This window comes from Propithecus coquereli, unplaced genomic scaffold, assembly GCF_000956105.1.
Source record: "Propithecus coquereli isolate 6110/MARCELLA unplaced genomic scaffold, Pcoq_1.0 Scaffold66, whole genome shotgun sequence".
Taxonomy (NCBI): Eukaryota; Metazoa; Chordata; class Mammalia; order Primates; family Indriidae; genus Propithecus; species Propithecus coquereli.
In genome coordinates this window covers 3985419-4006645 of record NW_012152618.1, presented here as the reverse complement: position 1 = coordinate 4006645, position 21227 = coordinate 3985419, and the positions used below count along the sequence as shown (strand labels likewise).

The following is a 21227-nucleotide window of genomic DNA, read 5'->3' as shown; positions in this document are numbered from 1 at the left end:
AAACAATTATAGTATTCCCCCTTTATCTACGGGGAGTGCGTTCCAAGATCTCCCAGTAAATGCCTGAAACCACAGATAGTACCGAACCCTATATATACTATGTTTTCTCCTACACATTCTAATATGTAACTATGATAATGTTTAATTTAAAAATTAGGCACAGTAAAAGATTAACTAAAATAATAATAAAATATAATAGACTATAATAAAAGTTATAAGAATGTGGTCTCTCACACAAAATATTATTGTACTGTACTCACCTATTTTTCGACCATGGTAACTGAAACCGTGGAAAGCAAAACTGTGGAAAAGGGGGGACTATTGTATAGACAGTCCCAACACATAACGTTTCTAAACAATAGCTACCAAATTAGGGCAGTCACAGCAAGAAAATTTTAGTTTGCAATATGCGTATATTAAATAAATATCTATCGTGCATAAAAATCCATATACTTAATAGCTAAAGGGATTGATAAAAACCTACAAAATACAATTTATTCTATAAAATAAGCAAAAGTACCACTTTGGAAAATTAAGATAATTATTAACAACAGAGAAAAAATACACATTTACCACAGTGTTTTGCAAATAGTAGATGTTCCAGAAACATCTACAGATTTAAAAATCAGATTTTTAGGCAAAATGCTAATCCTTACTAAGTTTCTTACTGAAATAATCTCCACTAGCAGTAAGGAGTACCTCAAATATACAGTTGTACACACAGAAATATAACAAAGTATAACCAACAAATACTTTTACTATATTCATCTAAACCAAGTGTTTTTTTCTTCTATGTTTGTCTCCATGGTGCCAACAAAATTTCAGAAGAACTCTAAATGGCAAAAAGATGAATCTATACTAAGTTTCTTAATAGTTAAAACTGCCTCTAAGTAAGCAGTAAGATACACTTCAGATATATATTTGTATACACAGAAATACAACAAAGTACAATAAATAAACACCTTTTACTATATGCATCTAAGTCCAGGGTTTTTTCTTCCCTGTTTGTCTGCATGCTATGGCCAAATTTCAGAAAAACACTAAAATGATCAAGAAACATCAGCTGTGCTTATTTAAATGAACCACTAACATGGAGAGGTTTATGTTTTTTAAATCTGAGAAATAAGATCAAACACCAAAGATTACCTATAAAATCCAGAGGTCACTGGCAGTGCATAAATGACATTGTCAAATAATCCATCATTCTGAAGTGACTAAAACAAGTAAACGCTACTACCACATAAAACAGAATAGTTTGGGCCTTTTTAAAAATTAATAGTATTTTTCCATTCTTATTTTGCTTAAGAAATAAATACAACTCTCAGAGAATCTACAGCCAACACACCATCTACAAAACACTAGGAGGACATCTTCCCAAGTTTGTATTATCATGTCATTGAGCAGATATTAATGCAATAAAAAGTACTTTTCTCTATCTAAAAATTTTATAAATTTCCATGATGAGAGCAAGAAGAATGGATCAAAAATATGATCCTTTTCTACAAATTTACATTAGTAGGGTCTCTGAAGGAGGCAAATGCTATTTACTTAATAAGTGCCAATCACTCTATTATTTGGTATTTTATTAACCAAATTTAGATTCATAAATATACACATACAAAAAGCAAATTATAAGAATTCAACTAGCCAAAATGCATTGTAACCAAGAACAAATTTCTTACCCAGATTTTGCTTTTTCTTCTTCAGCTTCTACCTTTATGCTGAGGGATTCATCTACCCTAGTTGTGTTATCATCTTTATCTTCCGGATTTTCATTTTCTTCTGGTTTTTTAATGTTAACTTCTTTTTCCTGATCAGAATGTGTAGGTATAGATTCTAATAAATTCTTTTTACTTCCCTAGAAAAAGATCAAGAGGAACTAAACCAACGAAAGTAAAAATTTCCAGCCTAAATCAATGATCTTACTATTAGCAACAGGGGGTACCAACCAACACTAATATTAATAAAGTTACTAGTTACTTGTAAAAAACTCCTGTCATTCTTAAAATACTACACAAAAATAGTTAACGGCTAGTTTGAATAGTTGTTACATCAAAATGATACAAAAGTAGCACTTAATAAAGAAAATGTATACATAATAAAGTATAACATTATACAATAAATTAATTTTGGGAACTTTACAGAGGATGTAGAAAATATACTAAAGAAGGCAAAGGACAATTCACAATATCTGATTTACCAGAGGGGGTTTAATATTCTCCCTTCTTTCCATTTCATCCTCAGTAGGCTTTTCTTCTTTTGGTATTACATTCCTCTCCTCTTCAATCTTTATTTCTTTGATCTCTGTTTCATTTTCTTCCTTAACTTTTATTTCTTTTAAATTTTCACACTCCTTGCATGGCTTGTTAACAACTTTCTCTGGCAATGCCATCTGAAATTCAATATTGGCTGACCTACAATACTCCTCAAAGCCATATAAATATCTGGAAACATGAAGAGACATTACATTTGGTGAAAACATTTCTCAAAATATAACTACAGAGTTTTTATTTAATGTGTTTTCATTTCTTTTGTTTAAACTCTCAAATATTGAGCCATATTAATATTCTAATTTATTCTAGTTCTTTCCAATCTTTTTTAATCAAATAGAAAATTTTGTCAAAAAAAATAAATAAATAACTAAAAAAACTGTGCTCCGGGTGAAAACACAATCATAACCTTAAATAGAATAATATGAACAATAATAGTTATTAGAATATTAGTAATAGCATCTATTCATTGCACATTTATTATATGTGAAGCTTTGGGTCACTTAGTAAATCTCATTTAATCATCAGAATAATCCTTGGAGGCAAGCAGCATTAACCCATTATACAAATGAAGAAACTAGGGCTTAAGAGAAAAAACAAACGGTCCAAAGGCATAAACAACTAATAATTGGCAGAATTAAGATTCAAACTTAGATTTATCTGACTTCAGAACATTGGCTTTTTAAGCTCTATGCAGTAGTTTACAAATATACCTGGCCACAAACACTTTCTTCGCAGAATTTCTCATATACCTAGTATTCATAGAATACACTTTAGAAAATGCTATCATAAAGTGATTACTCTAGTAAAATTTTCTCATTTCTTCTTTGAAGAAATAGACTCAGCTATATAGTAAATTCCATCCTGCTTTCTAGGTAAAATATTGAAGAGAGCCTTATTAGTACACTAACTTACTTTTTATAAGCACATTTAACGTTGTATCCTGCAGCTGAATTTAAGACAGGGATTCCAAGATCTTGGTAGACTTGTTTCCAAACAGCTCCACTTTCAATCTAATGGACAAAGTGAAATGAAAACTCCAAAATTAAAAGGTGGGAATATAATAACATTTTGATATATATAGTACACAAAAATACATGTTTATATAAATTCAAAAGGAATAAAAATTATCAAACTCAATAAGTTCTAAATTTGGTTTACAAATAAAAGGTTTTAGTACTCTAATATCTCATAGAATGATGAATATTGAAATATTAGATCATTTGATGTTTAAATAAAGCCAATTATAGTAAATATAAAAACATCCAGGTTCCTAAATCAAAATTTATAAAAAGTAGACAGACAAAAATTTTTAAAGGATTATTTTTCTTAAAATTAATTATTTCCTATTATTTCCAAAATTAATAAGCTAATAAATCAAAGCAGTTCTATCAAAACCATCAAAGCATTTTATTCTACAGAATATTCTTAATTAGATGAGTATCATACATCATGGCTACCTTCAAATAATTTCTTCAGATTAGTTCAACAAACTTTTTCTCTCTGTATAAGGCATTGTGAAAGGGATTAAGAATATAAAGAATATTAAGACAGACCCCTGCTCTCAAGGAGCATGAAGTCTAGTGAAAAAGAGATGTGGAAAGAGTTTTCACCAATATGGTTGTGCTGTGACTCAGATATACACAGGAGGTTTATGAAAGTTTAACCAATATAACAGTAATATAAGAAGGCTCATTTTAAAAAATCTGCAATTAAAACTTAAATTTTAGATGGGCCGAGTGGCTCCTGCCTGAGGCTGGAGCCAGGCTACTCAGGAAGCTGAGGCAAGAGGATCACTTGAGACCAGGAGTTCAAGACCAGGCTGGGAAACAAAGCAAGACCTCATCTCTTTAAATTAAAAAAAAAAAAAGGAAAAAAATGTATATTTTGCCTAAGGAGGATACCTCTGCATTTCTAAGCTCTACATTTTCTTTCTGTTATATTCTTAGGTTTTTATTAATAAACCTTTTACAGATGGCAGATACCTAACAACATAGGTATGAAAAAGATGTCTCACTTAATGACTGTAATACTTACATTATCAAATCCTCCAAGTTTGTGTACAAGTCTGAATAACTTAAAGAGGTTCAAATTTCGATATCCAAGTACAGGTCGTTTGTTAATAGGTGTACCTGTTAGAGGAGATACAAAATATATATTAAAGACATAGTACATTTTTTATTTAAAATGTCAAAGGATACAAATAATACCACTGAATATACATAGTACAATACATATATATATTAAATATGAGAAAAAAATCCCTTGTTAATCAAAGACATGGTATCTACAACTAAAGCCGTGTTACTTTTTATTATTATTATTATTTTTAGGAGAAGGAAAGACGAGTTTATTAATTTGCTGGCAAATGAGGAGGCTCGCAGATTCCTGTCTCAAAGTACAAATGTCCCACTTCCAAGCAGAAGTACAGAGCTTTTAAAAGTTCTGATTAATTCCATCTTTAGCTAAGATAATCTCATGACCTCCAATTAATCCTATCTTTACTTATATTACATGATTTCTACCCTCTGGCAAGCAAGAGAATAAATACTAAATAAGACAAAATAAAATTCCAACGAAACTAACAATTTTAAAAATTAGGGAAATAAGGTTTTATAGAACTAAAGAAAACATTGAGAAGGCCAGGCACAATGGCTAACACCTATAATCCCAGCACTTTGGGAGGATCGCTTGAGGCCAGGAGTTTGAGACCAGCCTGGGCAACATAGCAAGACGCCATCTCTACAAAAATTTAGATAGGCATGATGGCATGTGCCTGTAGCCCTAGCTACTCAATAGACAGAGGTGGAAGGATCCCTTGAGTCCAGGAGTTCAAGGTTACAGTGAGCTATGATTGTACCACAGCATTCCAGCCTGAGTGATGATAAAGCAAGACCCTGTCTCTTTAGGAAAAAAAATTTTTTTTGAGATAATTTGAAAGGCAACTGCTTCACAACAATAAGACTTATTCTTATAATACTTTCTTTGTATTTTACTAATTTACTACTAAACAATGATTCTACAGTAAAGCTATAGTTTTGTTTCATTCTAATACAGGAATATGCAGGGCAAGGACACTAAATCAAACTAACAAACTGTTAGAAAGTGGTAGAGGAGATAACAGAGTAGTGATATAATGCAATCTATGGCCCTTTCCAGAAAACATATGACTGGCTTAATCATCTTTAATCTACTCTAATACTAGATTTTATTTATTTTCTTCACTTTTTCATTTTATCTTATACAAAAGCCTGTGAAACAGCAACTTGTTAGGCCATGCTTCCATTCGTATAAAAAAAAATACAGGAATTAAAGACATTTTAAAGGATTAAAAAATACTTATGTTGTGGTAGTCGTTATCATTTATAAGAACAAAAGACAAACAGAGCCAGCTTCTCCTCATTAGTATTACAAATAGAGATTTAAAAAACATTAATTCCCAGAGTATTGTGACACTTTCAAATATTAATCATTCATTTTATTCTTCCCTTCAACTAAAAAGTTTTCTGCCTCTCCCCACTCCCTTTCTAGCATCTTCCCAAGAACGGAGAAAGTAGACACTGACCAAGATGATAAGCAGAAGAGTAACAGCGCCACAGTCACTGAAGAACCAGATCATCACTGTAAATTATTCCTCTTCCCTCAATCCTTGCATGGTTTTAGCTTCGTTAGGCAGATTCAATAAGCTGAGCCAAGGCCCACCTTGAGACTCTCTCACATTTCTTTCTCTATTTCTGGCTCTTTATGAATAGTTTAATTCTCTTCTTAGTTCTATGTGTCTGGGTTATAAGATGACTTATGGTCCATCTTAAGATATGGTCTCCTTTTTTTTCTCTCTCTCACACACACACACATTATCAAACTTAAGTGATTTTGGAGGAGGCTTTTTACTAAAGGCCTTTGTGTAGGTGCTAATAAAATGGTACTATGCGTTCTAGTCTGCTACTGCTCCCTAATATAAAGGTTCTTTGGGGTCCCACGCGTAGGTGGAAGGATTGGCAGGACAGGATACAGGCATTATGTGTCCATGCCACAGTATCTATCAAAATACTGTCAAATTCCTCGTTCCACTTATTATGTGACAGGCACTATGCTAGGTGGTGGTGATTTCAGCAGTCAAAAATATAGCCATAATTACTGGTGACATGAAGCTTAATGAACAGAATTCTTATTTTTAAGACACTAATTACCTGTCTGAAACGTACAACATTAGGGATGAATAAAACAGAAACTACTCACCTCTATCTTCCATAAATTTGTACAGCTGCTGAAGAAAGTTCTCCCTTTCTTCTGGAAATGGTTCTATTTCTTCCTAATTTTAGTCACAGAAGAAAAGAATATTATTTTCCTCAATTAAGTATTTTAATAATACAAGTATACTTCCTACCAACAGTAAAGACTAATGGTCATTAAAGTATTTCAAAGGTATCTTTCCAAATAAGAATTATTTCTTAATGCTAAGCTGTTCAAAACCAAGTAAGTCTAAACATTTTATGCTTTACAGAGGAATGTCCTGAAAGGTATCTCAATAGTTAGAATCTCAAATGTAAATTCTCATATAAGAAACATGACTAGCAATATTGTTCATGAACTTTTTACCATATCAGAGATCTATTCTTTAAATCAGGGTCACAAGCTCAAGAAGACTTACTCTCACTTACATGAAATTGGGTCACGGTTTAATGTCAAAGCTGACTCTATTATTGCTCCTCAAGGAACTACACAAGCTTGGGTCCCATTAGCTATAACTACAAGTATACTTCACTAAACACACACCTATACTTCAGGCTTATATAATCAATAACGTAGAGAACAAACTTGCTCTACTATACCTCAAGATTCAGACTTAAGGAAACCTTCAAGTAATAAAATTGTTCCCTGATTTATCAATTACAAGGAAGGGACTAGTTTCTTGAAGCTGTGGCAGTAGGGAGCTGGTCCTGAAGCAACTTGCAAGGAGCAAAGTACAGGTAAGATGGAGGAACTCACCAATTTATGACTTTCATCCATTCAACAAACATTTAATGAGCACCAGTAAGTGTAAGCACTATGCTAGGTGCTCAGTCAAATAAAAGAACCATAAGCTATGGAGCCTGCCATAACAGAACATGATTAGGAGTAACTGCAGACAAAATGATTCAAAATATACAGCAAGGCTTTACAGTTACTCTGGGTGAAACATATGTTTTTCTAATAGTAAGAGGATGTTCAACTGATATTCTAAATAAATCAAAATCTATCATTTTTTAATTTGGAATTTGATGTATCTAATGCCATTGTTCTACTGAGATTTGCCCTCTTATTTTAAAACCTAATACAATAAAGAAAGCCAAGTTAAAAAAAAAAAAATCCATGTTCACAAACTGTTAGGTTTTCTATTTGGGAGAGAAGAATAAATGACAACCATTATTTGCTTATAATAAATCTGTATTTCTCAATTTAAACATACTCCACATATGTCAGGTTTGATAAGGTAGTCAAATACAAATCTAAGGAAATCTATTTTCTAGATATTAGGTGTCCTCATAGTACAATATTTGACTTTAAATAAACTGCCAAATTTATTCCTATTCCAGGCAGGGCATGGTGGCTCACGCCTGTAATCCTAGGACTCTGGGAGGCCGAGGGGGGTGGATTGTTTGAGCTCAGGAGTTCGAGACCAGCCTGAGCAAGAGCGAGACCCCGTCTCTACTAAAAATAGAAAGAAATTAGTCGGACAACTAAAAATATATAGAAAAAAATTAGCCGGGCATGGTGGCGCATGCCTGTAGTCCCAGCTACTCGGGAGGCTGAGGCAGGGGGATCACTTGAGCCCAGGAGGTTGAGGTTGCAGTAAGCTATGATGACGCCACTGCACTCTAGCCCAGGAAACAGAGGAAGACCCTTTTTCAAAAAAAAAATAAAAAGTTTATTCTTATTCCTCTAACGTTTAAGGGAAGGTTGTATTTAACTTAAGAAAATGTTTAAACTGGAGATCAGGGCCGGGCGCAGTGGCTTATGCCTGTAATCCTAGCACTTTGGGAGGCCAAGGCAGGAGGATTGCTTGAGGCCAGGAACTGAAGACCAGCCTAAGCAAAAGGCAAGACCCTATCTCTACAAAAAAAAAAATAGCTGGGCGTGGTGTTAGCAAGCACCTGTAGTCCCAGCTACTTGGTAGGCTGAGGCAGGAGGATAGCTTGAGCCCAGGAGTCTGAGGTTGCAGTGAGCTATGATGACACCACTGCACTCTAGCCTGGGAAAAAGCGAGACCCTGTCTCAAAAAATAAATAAATAAACTGGAGATCAGATTTGCTTTTACAAAAACAATTGTAAAACACAAATTTAAGCACAAAAAGGTTTGGCAACTAATATTTATTGATCATCTGTTACATGTTATATACTATGACAGACACAGTCAGTGTGAATATGAGCAAGACAGGGTTCCTATCTATAAAGAGCTTGTAAATTAATGTGGGAAAAATAGACAATAATTATAAATATATATGTATGTGTACATACATATACATAAATGACAAAAATATGTACAAGGAACAGTAGTAGTTTAGACCAGCAAATGAAGTAATGAATTTTCCTGAGGTGAGGGAGGTAATGGTTCATAGGTTTCCCTTTATAGAGATGGCACAGAAGTAGGTTTCGAATTCTGAACAGTAGTATGCCAGGCTGACTGAGGGAGGAAAAGGAAAGGGAGTGAAGGCAGAGGTACTGGTATGTACAAAGGTAAGTAGCAGCAAGGAATGTAATTTAATATTGCCACAGCATAAAGGGGGGGAATGCTAAAAGAAGTGATGAGTTGGATCAGAAAGGCAGTTCTACACTGAAGCTTGACTTTTACAGTGACAAAAAGCCATTGAGGTTTTTAGCAAGGGATAGATTGCTAATTTTAGCATTTTAAATGGAGAAAGCAGTCAGGGGGGGAAAAAAAGAAAGCAGGGAGAAGACTGAAGCAAGGACATTTTTATACTATACATTGTCATTATAAATCACTATACACTAAAACACGGCCTCCAAAATAATCCTATTTCATTAAGAGTTTACTACAGTTAAATGGCAGAAATTAATAACTTACCAAAAACATTATATATTGACAATAAATTATCTTAATTTCCTAAACATATTAAATAAAATTCACTTTATGGTCAAATATAGTAGCCCTCACTATCTGTACCACTCACTCAATAACTTTTAGGAAGTCGTTCAGCAAACCACCGAGGAGTGCCTTATCACTGCCAAACCTAAAGCACCAATTACAATAAAATCTAAAACTTTAGCTCTTTGATCCATGTAAATTCACAGATGTCTTATTTATGATATAATTAGAATTATCTACCAATTTGTGTTAGGTAAAATGATTTAAGGTTCTCTAAATCAAATAGATATTAATCTTTACTTTTCTGCTTATTTTTCTTTTTATACTAAATGAAAGATATTTTGTACTTTTCTAGATATTTCAATAAAATATTCAGATATAAACTTTTTGAGGTGACAGCTGTCTACATGGTGATGAAAAACATTTTAAAGTATTAGATAGGTACTTCCTTAATAGTATGATAAACCAAAAGCACGGCAAGCAACTTTTTTGAGGTTACTAGGATAACTATACTTAATATTTTTATTTTAAAGTAAGCAAACTATTGGATCATGATAAATGTCAAAAACAATTTTATTATGAGATATTTCTCATACTATAAATAATTATGTGATTAATGACTTTATGCCAAACCCTAACCCACAAAGGAAACCCAACTTCTATAATTTTAATAGGCACCAACTGTTTTTACTTACTTCTTCTTCACTGCTATTATCCTCTTTTTCTTTTTCATCATCTTCCTCCTCTTCTTCTTCCTCGGCTTCACTGCTAGAGCTGTCTTCTTTCAACTCTGTCTTCCAATTAGCAGGAATAGTTCTACTTTTGTGAAATTCGAGTGCCTGATCAAAGGCTGGAAAGAGACCATAAACTTACATGAACTGGAGAAATTAAGACAACTGATTCGTCCAAAAATATTAAGAAATAAAACTACTGTGCTAGAGCATGACACGGCGGCTCGTGCCTGTAATCCCGGCAACTCAGGAGGTTGAGGTGGGAGGATCGCTTGAGGCCAGGAGTTTAAGACCAGCCTGGGCAACATAGTGAGACCCGATCTCTAAAAAAATGAAAAAACGATCAGCTGGGCATGGTGGCACACACCTATAGTCCCAACTACTCAGGAGACTGGGCGGAAAGATCACTTAAGCCCATGTGTTCAAGGATGCAGTAAGCTACGATCACACCACTGCACTCCAGCCTGGTGATACAGGGAGACTCCGTCTTGTAAAACAAAACAAAAGTACTGTGCTAATACCACTCACTTTTTTTTCCTCTCATCCTCAGTCAACCAAATATTTATTAAGTATTTGCTATGTACCAGGCACTGTGCTAAGTGCTTTTTAATTCAAAAGTCCATTTAATTCTATCAGTCCTATGCAGTAGGTACTCATTTTACAAATGGCAATACTGCTACCATTGAAAGGTTCTTAGGTTCAAATACATACAGGAGGAAAAAAGCAGTTTTTTTCTTTGAAATGAAAATTAATCTTGTCCAATAAAAATAACTTTAACACAGGTAACAATTTAGCCAAAAAGCAATTATACATCAGGCAAAGAGCCATTGTAATAAACATACGACACCTAAAAATTGACTATAAATGTTTTTAACATTTTTCGTTAAACTCAAATTAAAATTATGTTAACAATTAGCTTAAACTAAAATTAGCTAGACACAATTTCTCATTTTATAATAAATGGAAATAAAGTATAAACCATAAAATTTAGATGATTTTGAGCCAATATACATAGCATGTTATCAGATTCAATGAATAAGGGCAAAGAGAAAGTAACTATTTACAATACCGAAAACCAAGTAACAAATGCAATTACAGCATATTTCTCAATCAAATAAAACTACTGGAGCCTTGTGATTTAAGATGCACATTCATTAGTGAGAAAGACCAAATCAAAATTACTTTGATTCTTTTTTCTGTCATCCCATGGAAGTATTATTTTATTTACTAGGCAAAAGTCAGACTATAGTAATAGCTGAAGATACAGTTCTTTCCCACTTTTCTAGATTATTGCCCCTGATTATGAGATTAAAAAAAGAAAAAAATCTATATAACACAAGACACATGGATTTATAAAAGTATAAGCCACGAGAACCTAAATATAACTTCAAGGGCATGATTTTTTTTTTTTAATTTTTAAAGAGTAAAATAAAATTTAATCTTCAAAAATATCAGCAGTTTTAAAATTACTTGTTATTTATTCCAAGATTATCCTTACCTTGTTTTAATATAGCATCAGGCTTTGGTGCAGTATCACTAGTAATTTCATGAACATCTTTTCTTGGTACTGAAGTACTAAATATATTTTTTAATTATAAAGAAAAAAACAAAAAAAAAATGACAGATTAAGAATCCAGTTGATTATATACATAGAAAGATACTAAAAATATGAGAGTATTGGTAACTACAATGAAAGTGAGTGACCACACAAGGTTGCAAGGCCCAAATAATATGCTAGGGAGGATGTTAAAATATGTAATTATCATCTACAGAAGGATCCTACCTTAAGATATATTTTATAATACCAAGATGTTCTCAAATATCAAAGAGTCTCCTGCCTAAATGTAATACTGGAAACTGTTTATAATAATGATGAATAAAAATGTTTGGATGACAGAATGCATGAACCCAATACAAAAGAAGGAAAACAGTAAGAATTTGCCATTATTTTGGTATATTCATGAAAAATCCGTTTAAGCCCGGAAGAAAATGTACCAGTTTATAATGTAAATATTCTTTTAAACATTTTTTGAGAACTGGATCCTAGGCTCACAAGCAAACTTCTAAGATACAATCTGAGGCCTTTCATGGAACTCCATGATATAAAGCGGGTCAGATGCAAACTACTAGAACAGGGCTTATCACATATATCACATGTATTTCCTATGTTTATTAATAATAAATCATCATTTAGCTTCTGTGCATTTGGTTTGGGTCAATCGATCACAAAAGCCTGAAAACTATTCCAAATATATTTTTGGTCTGCTCTTTTTTATTTTTTTATTTTTAAAGTTTCCAATACAAAAGTAGATAAAATTGTGCAATGAACCCCCATGCATTCATCACCCAGCTTACAATGATCATAAACTCATAGTCAATGTTTCATTTATATCCCTATCTACTTCATCCCACCCCAACTGGATTATTTTGAAGCAAATCCCAGATGTTACATAATTTATTTAGGATATTTCATTATGAATCTTTGAAAGAAAATTTTTTAAAAATATAACCATATCATATTTGCACATCTAAAAATTAGGTATGTGATCATTTTTTTCAGCTTTACTAAGGGTAACTGACAAATAAAATTGCATATAATTAAAGTGTCCAGTGTGATGAGTTGCTATACATATACACTGTGATATGATTATCACAATCAAGTTAACTAACACAACCACCACCTCACATAGTTACTTTTTGGGGGAGGGAGGGAGTAAAAATGCTTAAGATCTACTCTCTTAGCAAATTTCAAGTATGTAATACAGTACAAATAAGTACAGGTGCCACACTATACATTAGATCCTGAGAATTTATTCATCTTATAATGAAAAACCTGTACCCTTTGACTAATATTTCCCCATTTCTTCCATCACCAACAATAATTTAATATAAAGAGAGTAATCAATTTCAGTGTTCAAATTTCTCTTATTATCTCAATGTTGTTAAAGGTGGTTCCATGGACTGTTTTTAAAAATAACTTTTCAGAACTTGAAAACCCAAACATCAAATCATAAAATGTGATGAACTTTTTACGTAAGGTACTGACATGCAATATAGCTCAGTATAAAATATCTGGCTTCTCTAGTCGTGTAACTCTTAAAGAAAAAAAAAAACAGAAATTCAGAATTCAGCTCTAAAAAACGTTCTACGAGAAAAATCACTTTCTTAACACTTAACATAAATCTACAGTAACCCATTTTAATCCTGACTACTGCAAAAGCTGAATATTATCTAACAAGTATCACTATTATCATTAGATATAACTGGAAATATTAGAAATTCCTAAATAAACAATAAAGAACAAATCCTAAAAACAGGTCTATAAATATATCAATAAAGTATTAGATATGCTAGGTATAGCAAATTTGTCTCAAATCCCCATCTGTTATACGGGCAAATGTTGACCAGTGAGACAGCACTGAGAGTCTCCTTTGGAAAGGAAGACCAAGAGGAGTAAGAAAAGATACACTGTAAGACTACCACACTTAAAGATAGTATGAAAAACAGTCACTCTTTGAAACATTCTATTTGAAAGACATTTTATTTGAGAAATAAAAGCCTAAGGTCATTGGGAATAACTAATTCATCATTTAACATCCTAATTTGAAAAAATAACATTTTTATAAAGAGGTTTTTTTAAACCAAGTGAATTATACTTACAATTTGCCATCTTTGAATGATCGAACAAGAATGTTGTCCTTTTTTACAGCAATCTCATCACTACAATCAGGACAAACCACCTTTAAAAAAAAAGTGTGAAACTATTATAACTAAAAGCACATTTACAGAGTTATATAAGTATCTACTAATTAAACGCTTGAAAAAAATTTAAGCTTGAAGTTTAAAAACTAATTTTAGTTTGAGAATAAATTGGTACACACACACAGGGGAGCACACGTTAAGTAATTTTAAATTGGAATCCTACATCCTTCCAGCTCTCTGCATAATCCAGATTGTTTTTTAGCACATGCATGGTGTTGAAAGCAGAAGAATGGCTATGACTAGGCTGAAGCTGCGGACCAAGTTCTAGTCAAAAACAGAAAAGAGGTAGAGCTGGAAACTGAGGGGCTACAACATGGTTAGGAGAAGGACAAGGGTCCAGAATTTCCGGAGCCTTATAGGCCATATTAATTCTTAGGATAAAATCTAAAGTATTTATAGGAAGGGTCTGAAGAAGCAAATTGTCGTAATAGATACAGCCTTTTAAAAAATTACTTTGGATGCTATGAAGAAAATGGACCAGGGAAAGACAATAGCTGAAAGAGACTAAGCTACTGTGATCATCCAGGTAAGAGGTGATGGCTTGAATATAAAGCGGTGGCAAATTAAAGGGATGAGCAGTATCAGAGATAACTAGGGAAGCAGAGAAGAGAGAGAAGAGGACACTTAGTTTTCTGCCTTGTGCAAATGGAAAGATGACAGTGTCTTTCACTATGAAAGGAAAACAACAGAGAAGGGCCACATCTGGGCATGAGGGAGGAGATAATAAAAGCATGGGACTTATTAAGTTTTGAGGTGGCTAAAGGACCTCCAAATGAAGAGAGTGAACAAAGAAATACCCAGGTCTGGAGCTCATATAAGCTTGGGAGTCAACAGCCTAAATATCAGGGGTCTAAAACTTGGGGCCTGTGAGCCAAATCCACCCATTATTTTTCTCTGATGAATTAAGGGTTTTAAAAACTGCACATATGATAGCTTTGGCCAGTGCTGCCACTGGAGTGTAAGTGGGCTCACTCCCCAGTTCTACCACAGGAACCACAATCTGCATTTTATTTATTTTTATTTTATTTTGTTTTTGTTTTTTTGTAGAGATGGCATCACAGTATGTTGCTGAGGTTGGTCTCAAATTCCTGGCCTCAAGCAATCCTCCTGTCTCAGCCTCCCAAAGTCCTGAGAATACAGGCGTGAGCTACCATGCTTGGCCACAATCTGCATTTTACCCTGTTCACTCATGTATGTTATTTTCTTGATCCCTAAGGCACCTCACTTTGTTATCTCTGCTACTGAAGTTGTAAGAGGGGAGAAGACCACCCTAAAGAGAATATAGTGATATATTCTGAACCCTAAATTACAACTTGAAAGGCTAGTTAGAAGAGAAGCTGGTGAAGGAAAATGAAAAGGAAGACGATACAAACCATGGAAGCTAAGATTTCCTCCCTTAAAATGGGAGTAAATACCACTTATTTTCCAATCTCAATTAGGATTAAACAAAACTACTTACATTTAACAAACTTAGCACAGTGCCTAGTGAGGTGAATGCTCAGTGCATGGTAGCTATTTATAGTTCCTAGAAATAGGCAATTGTTTTCCAATATGATGTTACCAAAACACTTGTAAAAAAGGACTCAATTTACAAATAACTTTAAAATTAAAACACACATATTATTTATGTGATTTTATCAAGACTGTTTGACTTAGAGCACAATTTCACACTATAGTTGACAAAATAACTCCATCAATGTCCAATAGACATCAATTTTGGGAGGGGATAACACACATCAGTAATTCTAAGATTTTCAAAATAATAATGGAATGGCTGACTAAACAGATTACTAACCTTTCAATATCATAAATCCTTAAATGTTTTTCTTTTCATCAAGGAAACTATTTACTAACTATGGTGAGAGAAACTTAATACTCAAAATACTAATAGTGAAAATTTAATGTTGTTGCTTGAGAAAAAGACACAAAGAACAGTTTTTAAAAACATATTATCAGGGCCGGGCGTGGTGGCTCACGCCTGTAATCCTAGCACTCTGGGAGGCCAAGGCGGGTGGATCGCTCAAGGTCAGGAGTTCAAGACCAGCCTGAGCAAGAGCGAGACCCCGTCTCTACTAAAAAATAGAAAGAAATGATCTGGACAACTAAAAATATGTATATGTGTGTGTGTGTGTGTGTGTATATATATATATATATGTGTGTGTGTGTGTGTGTATATATATATATAGAGAGAGAGAGAGAGAGAAAATTAGCCGGGCATGGTGGCGCATGCCTGTAGTCCCAGCTATTCGGGAGGCTGAGGCAGAAGGATTGCTTGAGCCCAGGAGTTTGAGGTTGCTATGAGCTAGGCTGACGCCATGGCACTCACTCTAGCCTGGACAACAAAGCGAGACTCTGTCTCAAAAAAAAAAAAAACAACATATTATCAGGCAAGGTACGGTGGCTCACACATGTAACCCCAACACTTTGAGAGGCTGAGGTGGGAAGATTGCTTGAGCCCAGGAGTTTGAGGTTGCAGTAAGCTATGATACCACTTTACTCTAAACCAGGCAACAGAGTGAGACCTTATCTCCAAAAATCATGTTTTCAAAAGAATCTTAGTGCTTTAGGAACAAAGAATTAATCTCACACTGGTACTTAAATTTTTAGATTACTCATTAACTCCAAAATGCTGCAAGTTACTTAATTCTTCTAATACTCAGTTTCCTTCTCTCTAAATACAGATATATAATCATACCTACCTCATAATACTTATAAAGTTGTTAGCATAATCCTTGTATGTAATAGGCATCCAATATACGTTGGATGGATGGACACATGGGGAGGTACAAAGGTATCATAAAGTATTTGTATTTATTAAAGTAAATAATTGCCTGCATTTTTTCACTATAATTTAAGAGTTGACATTTATTGGGCACTTAATTTGTGCCAAACACTAAATTAAGCAGAGGTGATAAAGTACACAACGTATTCACGGAAAAGGATAAACAGATAACACTTTTAGATAATAATATAAAAGAAAGATGCTTCTATTCCATAATACTTCTTTTTCATTTGAAAAAATGAATAATTATGAGACCATGGTTACTTAGTTTAGCTCATAAAAACCACAAATATATAAGAGTTTATATATATTATGGACATAAATTTTCATACAAATGCACATAAACAAAGAACAGTGTATTTTAATCCTATTTCCAAGGTTTCTGCAATTGTTAATGAGTAGATAGGAAAATAAGAGAATGAAAATAAAGGTGAGTAGATTCTCAATTAAAAATTTTCAAAATTTATCAAACATAAGAACAGAGAATTTCTACAACATTAAATGAGTCAATCCTAGTAACACATTTTGAAGTGTTTGGTATATGATAAATGCCATATTTAACAAATATGAGTTAAATATGCTTGAGAACACACAAAAATTTTATTAAATGCCATTAGCAGAAGAAAACAAGATTTGAAGGGGATTTGACTAATAGTAGTAAGGGAGTGAGAATATATGAAACAGAGACCAAGGAATAATTTTTGACCCATTCTGTCTCTTGATATCTCAGAACAAAGTAGTTGTTAAAAGTAAGAAGAATGGTACCTTCAAAATATCTTTAGGTTAAACAATGGATCTTCAGTTTACTAAGTATGAGGTAGGGGGAGGACATATCTGTACAAGACATGGATCCAAGTATTTAATAAAAATGACCCAATGGCCTTCGGATAAAATCATCAGAGGCCATAACAATTCAAACATCAAATTTTAAAAGATAAGTCAAGATAATTATGCAGAGATACTGATTATTAATTTCAATCTCCTATTTGAAATTCAAAACTTTAAATTACTCATCTAATTATATCCTGTCCAAAAAGAAATGCATTCTTATTGCCACAAAGAGTTAAATCTTCATGATAGTATGATATATAACTAATTACTGATTGAACTTGCATTTGCTTTAAGAGCTACAAATTGTTTTGTTGTCTACCAAAAGATTAGTTGAAAGGCAGCCTAATTAAGTTTCTAAAAGATATTGGCATATATTCCCTTTATAAAAGTCAAAAAAAATGGTCTCCTATACATGGCCCTTCCAACTTGCTATAGAAGCTAGTGGTTATCAAAAACAAAGAGACAAAAGTTCAAAAGACTTTTTCTCATCTGTCATCACAGTTTGAGTTGCATAGAACTTGAGACAATGAGGATACTCCTGATAATAAAGCACTGAGTGCTTCCTCAGAATCACAGAAAGGCAATGTGAGAAAACAAATAGAAAATTCCAAATATTCAACCTGGGATCTAAGGAGTTACAAAACTTGTGGAGTGAAAACATTAAAAAGTAGATAAAACATTAAAAAGCAGATGAAAGAATCTATTGTAGGGAAAGTCAGAGACTGAGGGAATGTATAATTGCAGTCATGGTTATGCAGAGAGTACATAAAAGGCAAGATTAAGATCAAGGAAGCAAACACCCCGGCTCAAAAAGAATGAGGAAAATGGTCAGCTATCCTCGCGAATTAAAAAAGATTGTGTTCTTTTGCAGTCTAGACCTCATGGTAGACTTCTGAGTTTTAGTAGTCTGCATTATGAATTTTCTACTCAAAACAGAGAGGAAAGTATAATCAACTCCCATCTACCTAGTCTCTAAGATTATCAAGACTTTGCCTTTCTTGGATGACTTCAAGAGTTCTTTGTACTCAAAGAAAATTTTGAAAGTAATCTTTGTGTGAAATGAATGATGCTAAAAACATTTCCCCATTTTGGACCTATGAAAAACACTAGTAAGAAAATCCATTGTTTACTTTATTAACTTACATAGCTGAAATTAAACTCTTTTACACTGAAGCTACTCACCAATGCAGGAAACCACAGTGCTTTCTTTTTATCCAAACTAATGTAATCTACACATACAACTTTGCCTAGTAGCTCATCAATCTGTTTCCTATCATCCTCATCTTCATCACTGGAGGATGACGAAGATTCTTCCTCTGGTCTAGGGAGAGAAAAAAATAGATAGTTCCATTTATCTTCACAAAGAATAAGCATGCCAATGGTGAACACAGGCATTCCAGAACTCTTATCACATTTCCTAAAACCTAAAAAATGGCTAATTTCAATTTTAAAGCATTTTCTAGATTTCTAAAAAAAATGACAGCAAGAGTTTATCACTAGAGGAAAGCACATTATTTTCCTAAAAGTCTTTCAGATTTATTTAGTGCTATTTCAAAAGATTAAAGGGGAAGATCAGGACAGAATAACTGGTCCCCAAATCCTCAAAAAGCTAAATCCTTAAACAACCCAGTACTACATGAAAATATACTCAATTCCAATCTCAGATTAAAGGATGTCTGGAGATAATAATTTTACATTCCCAGTACAAAGCTAACTTTAAAAGGGGGGGAGGAAGATCTTTACTGACTGAGGGTTAGGGTGGGAAGAGGAGATAATGTAATAAGAGATCACCACTGCTATCCTTAATATCAAATATATACGAACTAGGTAGTCATAAAATACACAATATGGTTCTTTTGTATTAACTTGAAAACTCCTTTCAGTAACATTGAATACTGTACTAGTAAATTATAAAGATATTAACTGTCAGAAGAAAAAGGAAGTATCTGAAACCATCAGTTTGATGTTAGAAGAAGTGCAGTAAAAAGTAAAACTATAAAGGAAAACAAAACAAAAAGCTATTCTATTTTGAATCTGGTTCCAAAAAAAGTCTACGATTAGGACTAAAAATAAAGATTTCTAACAAGTGGCTGCTCAAAATGTCCAGAATAAGTAAAGACACTAGGAAATGTTGAATAGATAGAATACAATGTATATTCTTTTTATAAAATAAAACAGAATAATGGCTAATATTGATTACCTACAGGGATGAAAATATTTTTGATATAGTTGGCAAAGACCAAGTTCACCAACCAAAAAATATGAACTGAAAGATCAACTATTTTAAAATTTTAAACATAATTTACCTATTTGGTTGATTGGAACAAATTCAGTATAGTGTGAATTTGTCTTCAATGCCTTTCCAAGGGGATGACAATATAAATGACACCCCTTTATATTTATGTATACCAATATAAATATAAAAGAAGGAAAAACTATTATAATAATATTAAACATTTGAAAGTGATACGGGTAATATCACTATCTGATTTCAATGATCAGACAGCTAACTTAAAAATTGTTCCCTGGCAAAAACAAATCAAATCTTTAAAGTTTGGTACTGGAGTAGAAGTACTATACTTCAAATGGCACTTAAAGAAGTTTAATCCCTACTTAGAAAGTAGGTAACACGTAGCTGAAAAAAGCAATACACCTTTATCTTAGCTGAGCAAAAGATTCTACGCATAGGCACATAGCTTAGCACAGTAGTAACAGACTCGACAAGTTTGATTTCTAGTTAATTTAGAAGAGCTTCTCAAGGGCAATGACTTTTATCTCTTCACTTTCAAATAACTACAGAACACAACCAAACTTAAAATCATAATAATTGTTTTTTTCAAAGCACTCACAGAAGATTCATTCAGTTAGGGTTGTTTTATTTTGTTTTTTAGAAGACAAGATCTCACTCTGTTGCCCAAGCTAAAGTGTAGTGGCCCAATCATAGTTCATTGTCTCCTCCATCTTCTAGGCTCAAGTAATCCTCCCCGCAAAGCCTCCCAAGTAGCTGGGATTACAACAGGCACAGGCCTCAAACTCCTGGCCTCCAGCAATCTTCCTGCCTCTGCCTCCCTAAGTGCTAGGATTATAGGCATGAGCCATCACACCCAGCTCAACTAGGGATTTACAAACTTTTTTTTTTTTTTTTGAGATGGGATCTCACTCTGTTGCCAGGGCTAGAGTGCATCATAGCTCACTGCAACCTCAAACTCCTGGGCTCAAGCGATCCTCTTGTTTCAGCCTCCTGAGTAGCTGGGCCTACAGGCATGCACCACCATATCCAGGTAATTTTTTATTTTTTGTAGAGACGGGGATCTTGCTACTTCCCAGGATGGTCTGGAACTCCTGGCCTCAAGCAATCTTCCACCTTGGCCTCCCAAAGTGCTAGGATTACAGGCATGAGCCATCTCGCCCAGCCTGAACACTCTTTATAACTATTATTAGCAAGCTGGAAATCCACAATGTCAGAGATAACATATATAAAAATCCATAAAACATAGAAAGAGAAAACTGGGCTTTATGTGACTAACAAAGTTATCTGTGTCATTATAAAAATTCTAATTTTTCTTAAGACTTAACAAGTGTGAAGACTTCAGACTCCAAAAAGTTACATCAAAAAGAAAAACAAGGCCGGCGCGGTGGCTCACGCCTGTAATCCTAGCACTCTGGGAGGCCAAGGCGGGTGGATTGTTTGAGCTCAGGAGTTCAAAACCAGCCTGAGCAAGAGCGAGACCCCATCTCTACTAAAAATAGAAAGAAATTAATCG

General features: G+C 33.6%; 1 protein-coding gene across 1 annotated transcript in view; it reads right to left on the bottom strand.

The window, feature by feature from the left end:
* Window positions 1-21227, bottom strand: part of ARID4B (AT rich interactive domain 4B (RBP1-like)) — a 166831-nt gene that overhangs the window by 46268 nt on the left and 99336 nt on the right. Inside the window, exons 8-14 of the mRNA XM_012660293.1 lie at window positions 18646-18784; window positions 13749-13828; window positions 11587-11663; window positions 10053-10207; window positions 6510-6582; window positions 4308-4402; window positions 3186-3283 (exon numbers count right to left, since the gene is read on the bottom strand). Coding sequence (XP_012515747.1) covers window positions 3186-3283; window positions 4308-4402; window positions 6510-6582; window positions 10053-10207; window positions 11587-11663; window positions 13749-13828; window positions 18646-18784 — 717 coding nt within the window. The remainder of the gene's footprint in view (window positions 1-3185; window positions 3284-4307; window positions 4403-6509; window positions 6583-10052; window positions 10208-11586; window positions 11664-13748; window positions 13829-18645; window positions 18785-21227) is intronic.